The 13,460-nt window shown below is 43.6% G+C and overlaps 1 protein-coding gene across 4 annotated transcripts in view; it reads right to left on the bottom strand.

The window, feature by feature from the left end:
• CREB5 (cAMP responsive element binding protein 5) overlaps positions 1–13,460 on the bottom strand; it is a 678,892-nt gene that overhangs the window by 494,800 nt on the left and 170,632 nt on the right. For all 4 annotated transcript variants that reach the window (XM_073581352.1, XM_073581350.1, XM_073581351.1 and 1 more), the window contains one exon: positions 7,920–8,035. In XM_073581352.1, the coding sequence (XP_073437453.1) occupies positions 7,920–8,035 (116 nt within the window). The remainder of the gene's footprint in view (positions 1–7,919; positions 8,036–13,460) is intronic.

Genomic DNA, 13,460 nt, shown 5'->3' on the forward strand with positions numbered 1-13,460 from the left:
ACTCTCCTTCACTCATGACTTTTTCCTTTCTAATTCTATTAACCTCCTGGCTCTTACTGAAACCTGGATCCAGCAGTCAGACACTACCGCTGCTGATGCTCTTTCATACGGGGGACTACACTTCTCTCATACCCCAAGATCAGACAATAGAGCAGGTGGAGGCGTTGGTCTGCTCCTATCACCAAAATGTACCTTTCAGGTTATCCCTCAACTACCCTCACTAGTCTTCCCTTCTTTTGAGGTCTATGCCGTCAGACTCTACACCCCCTTCTCCATGCGAGTGGCGGTGGTGTATCGTCCTCCCGGCGCCTCCCATCAGTTCCTGGATCATTTTGCCACTTAGCTTCCACGTTTTCTCTCCTGTGACATCCCTACCCTCATCATGGGAGATTTCAACATCCCCATTGCTCTTCCCCTCTCCCCATCTGCTACTCACCTTTTATCTTTAACCTCCTAGATTGGCCTTTTGCAGCTTACTAATTCTCCAACGCATGAAGACGGAAACTCCCTTGACTTGGTCTTCACTCGGCTTTGTGCAGTGGATGATTTTGCAAACTCCCCTCTCCCGCTCTCTGACCACAATCGCCTTTTATTCTCTATCAAGAACTGCCAGGCTGCTCAGGTCACCCCCACTGTCCATACTTATAGAAACATACAGGCCATTAACACCCAGAAACTTATGAAGAACTTGCAGTCTTCATTGGCCCCTATCTCCTCCCTCTCATGTCCTGATTCTGCACTGAAGAATTACAATGAAACACTTCAAAGTGCCCTGGATGAATTCGCACCCCCTATAAATAGAACACCACAACACAGACGGCGACAACCCTGGCACACACTGCAAACACGTTTCCTGCAGCAGTGCTCCAGGTGCGCCGAACGTCTGTGGAGAAAATCCAATCTACACGAAGATTTCATCCATTATAAGTTTATTCTTAGAACATACAACACTGCCCTTCACCTCTCCAAACAAACCTATTTCAACACCCTCATCATCTCACTGTCCAATAATCCAAAATGTCTCTGACACTATTCATTCTCTACTCAACCCAAGAGTACAGGCCCCAACCACGGAGCTCCGAGCTGACGATCTTTCCAATTACTTCAAAGAAAAAATTGACCAGATTCAACAGGAAATTATCTCCCAATCACCTCATACCATGCACTGTCCTCTCTCCCCCACTGCATCTAGCTCACTCTCTGATTTTGAACAAGTCACAGAAGAAGAAGTAAGCAGGCTTCTTGCATCTTCTCGCCCAACCACTTGCATCAGTGACCCATTTCCGTCACATCTCCTCCAGTCCCTTTCCCCTGCTGTCACCCCTCACCTAACTAAAATATTTAACCTCTCTCTCTCTTCTGGTATCTTTCCCTCCTCATTTAAGCATGCCATCATACATCCACTACTTAAAAAAACATCCCTCGACCAAAACTGTGCCGCTAACTATAGACCTGTCTCTAATCTTCCCTTCATCTCTAAACTCCTGGAACGCCTGGTCCACTCCCATCTTATCCGCTATCTCTCTGATAGCTCTCTTCTCAACCCTCTCCAATCCGGTTTCCGCTCCTTACACTCTACTGAAACTGCCCTCACTAAAGTCTCTAATGATCTACTAACAGCTAAATCAAATGGTCATTACTCCATGCTAATTCTCTTGGATCTCTCTGCAGCATTTGACACTGTGGATCATCAGCTCCTCCTCACTATGCTCCGTTCCATTGGCCTCAAGGACACTGTTCTCTCCTGGTTCTCCTCCTATTTCTCTGACTGCTCCTTTACTATATCTTTTGCCGGTTCCTCCTCCTCTCACCTTCCCCTTACTGTTGGGGTTCCTCAAGGATCGGTTCTAGGCCCCCTCCTCTTCTCATTGTACACTGCCCCTATTGGTCAAACAATCAGTAGATTTTGTTTCCAGTACCATCTCTATGCTGATGACACCCAATTATACTCTTCTTCTCCTGACATCACGCCAGCCTTTCTAGAAAACACCGGCGATTGTCTAAACGCTGTGTCTAACATCATGTCCTCACTATATCTGAATCTGAACCTGTCAAAGACTGAACTCCTTGTGTTTCCTCCCTCTACTAATGTACCTATACCCCAAAATTGCCATTTCGGTGTGTGGCTCCACTATTACTCCCCAGCAACATGCCCGCTGTCTTGGGGTCATACTTGATTCCGAGCTTTCCTTTGCCCCCCACATTCGATCACTGGCTCGCTCTTGTCATCTGCACCTCAAAAACATTTCTAGAATTTGACCTTTTCTTACTTTTGACTCTGCAAAAACTCTTACTGTTTCTCTAATTCATTCTCGTCAAGACTATTGTAACTCTCTTCTAATCGGTCTCTCTCTTACCAAACTCTCCCCTCTCCAATCTGTCATGAATGCTGCAGCCAGGATCACATTCCTCACCAATCGTTACACCGATGCCTCTACCTTGTGCCAGTCATTACACTGGCTTCCCAACCACTCCAGAATTCAGTATAAACTTATTACCCTCACCCACAAAGCCCTCCATGGCTCAGCAGCACCCTACATCTCCTCCCTTGTTTCAGTATACCACCCTACCCGTGCCCTCCATTCTGCTGATGACCTGAGGTTAGCATCCTCAATAATCAGAACCTCCCACTCCTGTCTCCAAGACTTTACACGTGCTGCACCAATTCTTTGGAATGCACTTCCCAGGTCAATACGATTAGTCCCCAATCCCCACAATTTTAAGCGTGCCCTGAAAGCGCACTTATTCAGACTGGCCTATCGCCTCAACACATTAACCTAATCTATCCCTGTGTGGCACAGCCAAAAGTTTTACCATAACCAGGTTCCCCGCATCATGTTCCCACATGCTTTATGCATCCATTAGCCCTCTGTGTCTGTACTGTTACACACTTAACATTATGGCTGGTCCATACAATCAGGGCAACTGTTAACACCCACCTTTCGTGTCTACCTCTTTCCTCATAGACTGTAAGCTTGCGAGCAGGACCCTCATTCCTCTTGGTATTTGTTATAATCTATGTGATTATTGTTATGCTGTAATGTCTATTGTCTGTACAAATCCCCTCCGAAATGTAAAGTGCTGCGGAATATGTCGGCGCTATAGAAATAAAATTTCTTATTATTAAAATTTATTACATTAGATCTGTGAGTGGTTTGACCACCTGAGAAAACCAATGAATAAATTTGCGGTAATAATTGGCGAACCCCAAGAAGCGCTGAAGACCCTTGAGATCTCGGGCCTTCACCTTCTTGGGGTCCATGCGAGAACCTTCACAGGACACAATTAATCCCAAAAAAGACAATTACTGAACACAAAATACACACTTCTCCAATTTGGCAAACAGATGATTTTCCCTCAGTCTTTGGAAAACGGTTCGTACATGTTCCAGATGAGAATGCCAGTTGGAGGAGTATTTAAAAATATCATCTAAGTAGATAACAACAAAAAAGACCAATGAGATCCGAGAATACTACGTTGATGAAATTCTGAAATATGGCGGGGGCATTGGTAAGACCAAACGGCAAGACTAAATTTTCAAACAGTCCCTCGGATGTGAGGAACGCAGTTTTCCATTCATCCCCCTCTCGGACCCTTATCAAATTATATGCCCCCCGAAGATCCAGTTTAGAGAACCATTTTGCCCCTGATAGTTGGTTACACAAATCGGGAATCAACATAAGGGGGTACGTATCCCGTACAGTAATCTGATTAAGCTCACGAAAATCGAGACAGGGACGTAAACCGCTATCTTTTTTCTTTACAAAAAAGAAACCTGCCGCCACAGGTGAGACTGAGGGACGTATGTGTCCTTTGCGAAGACTTTCAGCAATGTAATCCTTCATAGCTAAGCGCTCAGGGCCGGATAAATGAAACAGACGGGCTTTAGGTAACTTAGCCCCCGGGACCAGCTCGATAGCGCAGTCAAAGGGTCTATGTGGCGGCAACATCTCGGCCTCGCTTTCAGAGAATACATTTTCGAAGTCCTTCAGGTATTCCGGAATACCTTCCAGCTCGACAGATGACACAGACACAGATTTAACAGGTTCAACCAGCAGTGCGGATTTATCACATAACTTAAATTCATTAAACCCCTTCCTGGTGAAGTCCGTGTTCCGTGTCCATGCCCAAACAGTAGGTGTTCAGTCCAGACGCTGAACTTTGCTGTTCGAGTTTGCTAATCTCTACTTTGTAATCACTCCCCACTGTAACAAGTAAATTTTGCCTCTTCAGAAAGGAACAGCAAATGAACTCTATAGTGCCACCTGTTGGAAACAGCAAACTCCACTGTAACAAACGTACATGTCCCTGCTCCAACACTGGCTGCCTCCACTATCTGACTAAACCACTCAGACTATATGACTTGTGAATACAGCTTGGAAGGAGGTGGTAAAATCATGGCTGGGGAGCGCACTCATCCACCCCTATTCCCCCAACCTCACATGCTCTGCCATCAACTCCTCATGGAGGGAGAGGGTGGAGAGTTTTCTCCTGCTGAGCCATTAGTACATGAATACAAGTAAAATAAAATATGCTAAAAAAGGTCCTGCTGACAGGCCAATCACTAGAGAAAAGGAAGCAGATTAGGTGGTTAAGTGGGCTCATGGTTTCCTAATTAAATCCTTACAGCTTCCCATCATTTGCCTGCTGTTTCAATGAATGCTTCGGTGGGCTTACTATTTGATTGACATTTTGTGTTCTGGCCCAGCTTCTGTACCTTGCTTCCACTTAGTTATCTCTCAGACACCTTTCCAGTATTCACCGTGAACTATTTGATACTCTTCTGCCTCAAGTCTCTGTCTTGCTCCCTTGACTAGAGCCCAGCTTTTCTCCTGACTATGCTACTTGGTATTTGCTTGTGCCAACCTTTTGCCTTAACTCGCGCCACATGTCAGCATCTACTGAGTGAGAAGAATGTGGGTCTGCTGCCATGAAGGCCACATCCTTGAATTGGAGTGAAAGGCTAGATACGACCGTCCACTTGAGACATGCCAAATGGAGTTGCTTGTCTGTGAAAGTCAATTTTGAGTTGATGGATTCTTTACATTTACTACAGTGAAAAAATGGCGATCCTGAATTCCTTACCAGGATATATGAAAATGGCAATAGTGCTAACCTTATGGATCCACTCTTTTTTTCTCCAGAGGCTATATAATCAATACACAGGAGTCATTCCAGTGATCGAGGGGGTCATAATGGCCAGAATACTGCTGGAACGACATTAATGGCCTGTCCTAGTAAGAAATCACCATGGACTATTCTGAAACAACCAATTTAGGGAGTTTTAGGGAGCTAAATGACCTCTTAATGACCACCAATATATCTTTTTAGTGACCTGAGACTATAGGATCTAAATGGTTAACGGAGTGTGGGGGCTTCTTCTTTAACCCCATTAACACCCTGAGAGTATGAATGTGTGGTCCTGATGTTTTGCATTACAATTTATGTACAAATAATGGCCTTAGAATCTGCCGGTTATAGTCACCTGTTCAGAAGTTAGCGACATTTAGGTGGTAAAAATAACATTTTTCTTTCCTGTCATGCCATTTTGCATCAATTCCAGAAATGCACATGGAGGGTTAATAAACTACCTGACAGTAGTTTTGAATATGCTGAGGGGTGTGTTTTTTAAAATGACATCACTTTATATATATATAGAACCCCCAAAGTCACTTCAAACATGGATAGGTTCCTAAAAATAAATTTTGTAAATTTCCCTGAAAAAATAAAAAAAAACTTCTACATTTTAAACCTTCTAAAATTCTAACAGCCTAATGTAGGTAAAGAGAAGCCAAATCCACAGATACAGTGGGGCAAAAAAGTATTTAGTCAGTCAGCAATAGTGCAAGTTCCACCACTTAAAAAGATGAGAGGCGTCTGTAATTTACATCATAGGTAGACCTCAACTATGCGAGACAAACTGAGATAAAAAAATCCAGAAGATCACATTGTCTGGTTTTTTTTTCATTTTATTTGCATATTATGGTGGAAAATAAGTATTTGGTCAGAAACAAAATTTCATCTCAATACTTTGTGATATATCCTTTGTTGGCAATGACAGAGGTCAAACGTTTTCTGTAAGTCTTCACAAGGTTGCCACACACTGTTGTTGGTATGTTGGCCCATTCCTCCATGCAGATCTCCTCTAGAGCAGTGATGTTTTTGGCTTTTCGCTTGGCAACACGGACTTTCAACTCCCTCCAAAGGTTTTCTATAGGGTTGAGATCTGGAGACTGGCTAGGCCACTCCAGGACCTTGAAATGCTTCTTACGAAGCCACTCCTTCGTTGCCCTGGCGGTGTGCTTTGGATCATTGTCATGTTGAGAGACCCAGCCACGTTTCATCTTCAATGCCCTTGCTGATGGAAGGAGGTTTGCACTCAAAATCTCACGATACATGGCCCCATTCATTCTTTCATGTACCCGGATCAGTCGTCCTGGCCCCTTTGCAGAGAAACAGCCCCAAAGCATGATGTTTCCACCACCATGCTTTACAGTAGGTATGGTGTTTGATGGATGCAACTCAGTATTCTTTTTCCTCCAAACACGACAAGTTGTGTTTCTACCAAACAGTTCCAGTTTGGTTTCATCAGACCATAGGACATTCTCCCAAAACTCCTCTGGATCATCCAAATGCTCTCTAGCAAACTTCAGACGGGCCCGGACATGTACAGGCTTAAGCAGTGGGACACGTCTGGCACTGCAGTACCTGAGTCCATGGTGGCGTAGTGTGTTACTTATGGTAGGCCTTGTTACATTGGTCCCAGCTCTCTGCAGTTCATTCACTAGGTCCCCCCGCGTGGTTCTGGGATTTTTGCTCACCGTTCTTGTGATCATTCTGACCCCAAGGGGTGGGATTTTGCGTGGAGCACCAGATCGAGGGAGATTATCAGTGGTCTTGTATGTCTTCCATTTTCTAATTATTGCTCCCACAGTTGATTTCTTCACTCCAAGCTGGTTGGCTATTGCAGATTCAGTCTTCCCAGCCTGGTGCAGGGCTACAATTTTGTTTCTGGTGTCTTTTGACAGCTCTTTGGTCTTCACCATAGTGGAGTTTGGAGTCAGACTGTTTGAGGGTGTGCACAGGTGTCTTTTTATACTGATAACAAGTTTAAACAGGTGCCATTACTACAGGTAATGAGTGGAGGAAAGAGGAGACTCTTAAAGAAGAATTTACAGGTCTGTGAGAGCCAGAAATCTTGTTTGCTTGTTTCTGACCAAATACTTATTTTCCACCATAATATGCAAATAAAATGAAAAAAAAACAGACAATGTGATTTTCTGGATTTTTTTTTCTCAGTTTGTCTCCCATAGTTGAGGTCTACCTATGATGTAAATTACAGACGCCTGTCATCTTTTTAAGTGGTGGAACTTGCACTATTGCTGACTGACTAAATACTTTTTTGCCCCACTGTATATCACTTAGTTTACTGGGTTCAGCCATTCTGACACAATCAGAGCTTTTAGATTTAGAATGAAGCTGAGAAAGTTAACCACGCCCACACCAGGCTCTCTGTGTATAAAGTCCATACACAGTGAGGTGCTTAGCTGCTGCACTAGTCCCTCTTAGTAATACATCCTTCACAGTTAGTAAACAACAGCATCACTTTCACAAGTGACACATCCCTGAATTCTGTGTCTCAGCCTCTATCTTCTGCTGTCTTCAGATTACATAGCAAAAACCTGCTGACAAATTCCTTTCATGGAACACAAGGGTCAAAATTCTCAGAGTTTTCCATTGAGATTTTGTGTAAATCTTAGACCTGGTTTATTTTTATTTGATCTGAATGTTGAGAAAAAAATGTTCTCACCATATTGTATTGGAATTAGGTTTTACACTCTCTCTACATTAGTTTCTAAAAATGGTGAATGAAAGCTAGTCATGTTACTTTTTGGGGATAAATGAGTTAGAATTCTTACCCTTTTGCTGTTTTCTTCTTCTTGTGCACTTCTAAATTCATGCTCCAAGTCAATGTCATTGAAGAGCCCCACTTCTTCACAGTTTTTCAAGAAACGAGTTGGAGTTGGCGTCTGGTCTGCAGAAGAACATGTTTACAATGTAATGATTGTAATTACATATAATAGGCAAAAATACAAGTGTCTCTATCTAGACATATATTGTAATGTGATTTTCCATATCACTTTAGGATAATCTTTTTCTTATAAGTGACCTATGGTTTGAAAAGAAACAATTCAGCTAATTGTCTATCTAGAACAGTATTCACCACCCTTGGCATTTTTCGTGCTTTGCTACCCCCCTAGAGAATAGAGTAGGAATTGTGAACTCTTCATGGTCGACAACATCCTGCAGGAGAAGGAATCAGTCAGAGAGGGCCATTATTGGTACTTTGCTCATATAGTGCCATCATATTCCGCAGCACTTTACAGACATTATCATTACCAAAATTGGTGCTGGTAAATTCCTTATCAGGATTTCTTTGGAGTGGAAGAGGAAACTCAAGCAAACACAGGGATAATATACAAACTCCTTGCAGATGTTTCCTTGGTGGGATTTGAACCCAGGACCCCAGCACTGCAAAGCAAGAGTGCTAGCCACTGAGCCACCATTCTGATTCTTACTTGACAGTGGCTAATGGGTGAGGTTGGAAATGCATCCATAAAAGTGAGCGTTTTTGATCCTTCTATCTAAGGTATGGAAAACAAGCGCATGTGAGACAGTAGGACCTAGAGAGATACTGGTCAAAGCTCTGGGATGAGAGAGCCACTAAGGATCATGCTTAAAAAGACCAGTAACTGTTGATACATTGCATTTGATCTGGTGAATAAACACCCCTACTTGTAATAAATTTAAATGTTGTACTCTATAAAGGAGTCAGAGGAGTGACTGAAATCTGGGGAGAAGTGGAATCGGCAATCAAGCTTGCTTCCCAAGGCCTGATCCTATACTATTAGGCCAGTTTCACATTCGCTCTTTAGGGCGCAGCGACGGCCTGCGCACGGCCGCCGCTAAGCCCCGCCCCCTGCCATGCCTCCGCCGGTAGCTCCGCCTCCGGGCGCATGACGCTGCATGCGTCATGCGTCCCCTATCTTTATCACTGAGGACACAGGCCGTGCGCAGTATGCGTTTGGCGGCGCCTGCGTCCTTTTGATGGTGCGCCGAGCGCAACCAAATTGCAACAGGTTGCGTTTGGCGCTGGTCGGCGCACTGTCAAAAGGACGCAGGCGCCGCAAAAATTCTGTCACTTAGCCTCTCTCTTCCCATTGCTGTGTAGCGGTGGCATATGGGGTAATAAGGGGTTAATGTCACCTTGCTATTGTAAGGTGACATTACGCCCGGTTATTAATGGAGAGGTATCAATAAGACACCTATCCATTATTAATCTTATAGTATGAAAGGGTTAATAAAACACTCACATTAAAAATAAAGTATTTTAATGAAATAATTAAATACATATTTTTGCCATCTTTATTAAACTCCCAATCCAATCGAAGCCCTTGTTCGCCTGTAAAAAATCAAAAATAAAAAAGCAATAATATCCCATACTTATCCGCCATACAATCATGTCCCACACCGCAATCCATTTCAAGGGGTTAAATAGTTTACAACCTGGAGCGGTGCTAATGCTATCGCCCTGGCAGTATACCACTGCGGAATGACTGAAACGCTGCCTGCGCAGCTTCCCAGCCTGACCGAAGATGAACTCAGTAGCGTAGGAAAGTTTTGGAACATTTTCCCACTCTGCCGAGCTCACCGCGGGTCAGGCTGGGAGTCTGCGTAGCCTCAGTGACGACCACTGACGTCACTGAGGCTGCGCAGACTCCCCACCTGACCCGTAATGAACTCTGCATCGTGGGAAAATGTTCAGAAACTTTCCCACGCTACTGAGCTCATCTCGGGTTAGGCTTTGAAGCTGCGCAGGCAGCTTTTCAGTCATTCCGCAGTTGTTTACAGCCGGAGCGTAGCATTAGCACCGCTCCAGGTTGTATGGCAGATAGGTATGGGATATTGTTGCTTTTCTATTTTTTACAGGAAAACAAGGGCTTTGATTGGATTGGGAGTTTAATTAAGATGGCAAAATTGTGTGTTTAATTATTTCATTAAAATACTTTATTCTTAATGTGTGTGTGTTTTAGTAACCCTTTCATACTATAAGATTAATAATGGATAGGTGTCTTGTTGACACCTCTCCATTATTAACCGGGCTTAATGTCACCTTACAATAGCAAGGTGACATTAACCTCTTATTACCCCATATGCCACAGCTACATGGCAATGGGAAGAGAGAGGCTAAGTGCCAGAATTGGCACATCTTACAGATGCGCCTTTTCTGAGGTGGCTGGGGGCTGATGTATTTAGCCAGGGGGGGCAATAACAATGGTCCCTTTCTATGCTATTAATATCTGCCCTCAGTCACTGACTTTCCATCTCAGGTGTAGAAAATTGCGCAGGAGCCCTTGCAATTTTTTTCGCTGGGAGGATGGAACTTGTGGAGCCAATAAATAGGCTTCCACATTGTTTATTCATGATTTTTAGGGCCGGTATCCATTATATGTCCATTTTGCAAGCCGGCGAGAAAATCTTGCCATACAGATGTCACACGGATGCTTAGATGCGAGAAAATGCATCCTCGCATTGCACATGGATGACATACGGACCATTGTTCAGGGAACATTTCTGCGATTCTCGTCCGTGAAAAACAGACTGATTTTTCATATGTTGCGTCTGACTCCAGCCATACAGTCAGTATGCTGTGAGCAGTGGCTGTAAGCATGCTCTGGCACTTTGATTGACAGTCTGCTCTATAGAGCATCTGTGCAGAGCGAGCTGTCACTCAAAATGCCAGGGCATGCTTATTGCCGCTGGTGACAATGCTGTCAATAGTGACTATAGCTGCTTTGGGAACAACTCTATAACAGAAAACCAGCACCTCTCAGGAGGAATAAAATTAATTTCCTCACAGTCCTTTGCTTTCAGGTTAATAGTGTTTGGAATCATGACAGGTTTCCTTTAATACAACTGCTGCCCACCTAGTCTGATTCACAGCTCCTCAGTGTTTCTTTTAGCTGCTATGGCTGAGGTCTCAAACTGCTCGGTACAAGCTGCAGCTGAAAATCAGGTTGGGTAGTTAGTGACTGAATAAACTTGGACTCATGAGTTCTCACTTCTTAGCTGGACTCATAAAATGGCCAACAAAATATCAGGATTATACAGGCATTCTGATACAGATTTTTAAAGTTAATACACCAGCATCAAAAAGCCTAAGAGATTGATTTCGGCAATCTCCAAGCTGCTACTGCACAGGTGTGGGCGGCGCCATCTTGGAAGAGGAATTTTTTTTCTTCTCCAGTAAGATGGTGCCGCCGGTGCATACAGTAGCAGCTCTCGGATCACAGCTAGACACTGATAGCAACTACTGCACAGGCACGGTGGGTGTCATTTTCAAATTGATTATTTTCCCTCTAGCTGAATAACCTGAATAAAATGTATTATTGGCACACAAAACATGCGATTTTTCTGCAGAGCAGATGCCATGGCTAACTAGGGGGCAGGTCAATGAGGGATCAGTGACCTGTCAGCAGTCTGCAATATGAATATCTAATCAGAGGACCACATACACCAACCCTGCCTTAGGGCACAAGAGTCTCATTAGCACATAACTGAAAATAAAGATTAAAGAACAACCCATAAGATGGCTTCCATCAACCAAGATTTTATTTTAATCAGTATAACGGCACCTACCTGACACTGTCTGAAGGTTACTGTGCACAATCCTGCTGACAGGTTCCAATTAAGTATGTACGTGCATGCATGTGTCTCTATGCATGTATTTGAATTTCTCTGTATGTATGTGCATGCATGTATCTGTATGTATAAATGTCTTCCTTATACTAAACTCTCTCTCCAATCCAACCTGAATGCGGCAACCAGGGTTATAATTCTGTGCAGCCGCTTCACTGAAGCCTCCACCTTGTGCCAGTCATTGCAATGGTTACCAATCTGATTCTGAATACAACATAAACTCATACCTCTCACCCACAAAGTCATCCACAGGTCTACACCACCTATATCTCTTTCCACATCTCTAGCTATCACCATACACCTTCCCTCCATTCTGAAACTGACCTAAGGCTAACATCCTTTATAATGCGAACCTTGCATCTATGTCTCCAAGACTTCTTCTGTGCTGCACCAGTTCTCTGGAATGCACTACACCACATGGTCCAATTGTTACCTAGCCCCCACATTTTTAAGTGTGCTTTAAAAACACATCTCTTTGGGAAGCTGAGTTCACATTCCCTAGCCACTCCCAGGTCTGATTACTGCCATACCTGTTCTCAATCAAGAAATCACTTATAAAAGACCTGCCTGATAATGTGAAGTAGACCAAAAGATCCTCAAAAGCTAGGCATCAAGCCGTGATCCAAAGAAATTCTTGAACAAATGAGAAACAAAGTAATTGAGATTTACCAGTCTGGAAAAGGCTACAAAGCCATTTCTACAGCTTTAGGACTCCAGCAAACCACAGTGAGAGCCATTATCCACAAATGCAGAAAACATGGAACAGTGGTGAACCTTCCCAGGAATGGCTGACTGACCAAAATAACCTCAAGAGCACAGTGACAACTCATCAAAGAGGTCACAAAAGACCCTACAATAATATCCAAAAAGCTGCAGACCTCAATTGCCTCAGTTAAGATTAGTGTTCATGACTCCTCCATAAGAAAGAGACTGGGCAAAAATGGCCTGCTGGCAGAGTTCCAAGACAAAAACCACTGCTTAGCAATAATAACAAAGGCTCATCTCAGTTTTGCCAGAAAACATCTGGATGATTCCCAAGACTTTTGGGAGAATACTCTGTGGACCGACAAGACAAAAGTTGATCTTTTTGGAAGATGTACAGAATGTCCCATTACATCTGGCGTAGAAGAAACAGAATTTTAGATAACATCATACCAACAGTAAAATATGGTGGTGGTGGTAGTGCGATGGTCTCGGGCTGCTTTGCTGCTTCAGGACCTGGAAGACTTGTTGTGGTAAGTGGAACCTTGAATTCTGCTGTCTACCAAAAAAAAAACCTGAAGGAGAATGTCCGGCCATCTGTTAGTGACCTCAAGCTGAAGCGAACTTGGGTTATGCAGCAGGACAATGATCCAAAACACACCAACAAGTCCACCTCTGAATGGCTTAAGATAAACAAAATTTAGACCTTGGAGTGGCCTAGTCAAAGTCCTGACCTTAATCCGATTGAGATGCTGTGGCATGACCTTAAAAAGGCTGTTCATGCTCGGCTGTATTACAACAATTATGCAAAGATGAGAGGGTCAAAATTCCTCCAGAGCATTGTAAAAGACTCATTGCCAGTTATCGCAAAAACGCTTGATTGCAGTTGTTGCTGCTAAGGGTGCCCAACCAGTTATTAGGTTTAGGGGCAATCACTTTTTCACATAGGGCCCTGTAGTTTTGGATTTCTTTTTCCCTTTATAATGAAGACCTTCATT

The sequence above is a fragment of the Dendrobates tinctorius genome, unplaced genomic scaffold, assembly GCF_039654945.1.
Source record: "Dendrobates tinctorius isolate UK_male_01 unplaced genomic scaffold, ASM3965494v1 ptg000070l, whole genome shotgun sequence".
Classification (NCBI taxonomy): Eukaryota; Metazoa; Chordata; class Amphibia; order Anura; family Dendrobatidae; genus Dendrobates; species Dendrobates tinctorius.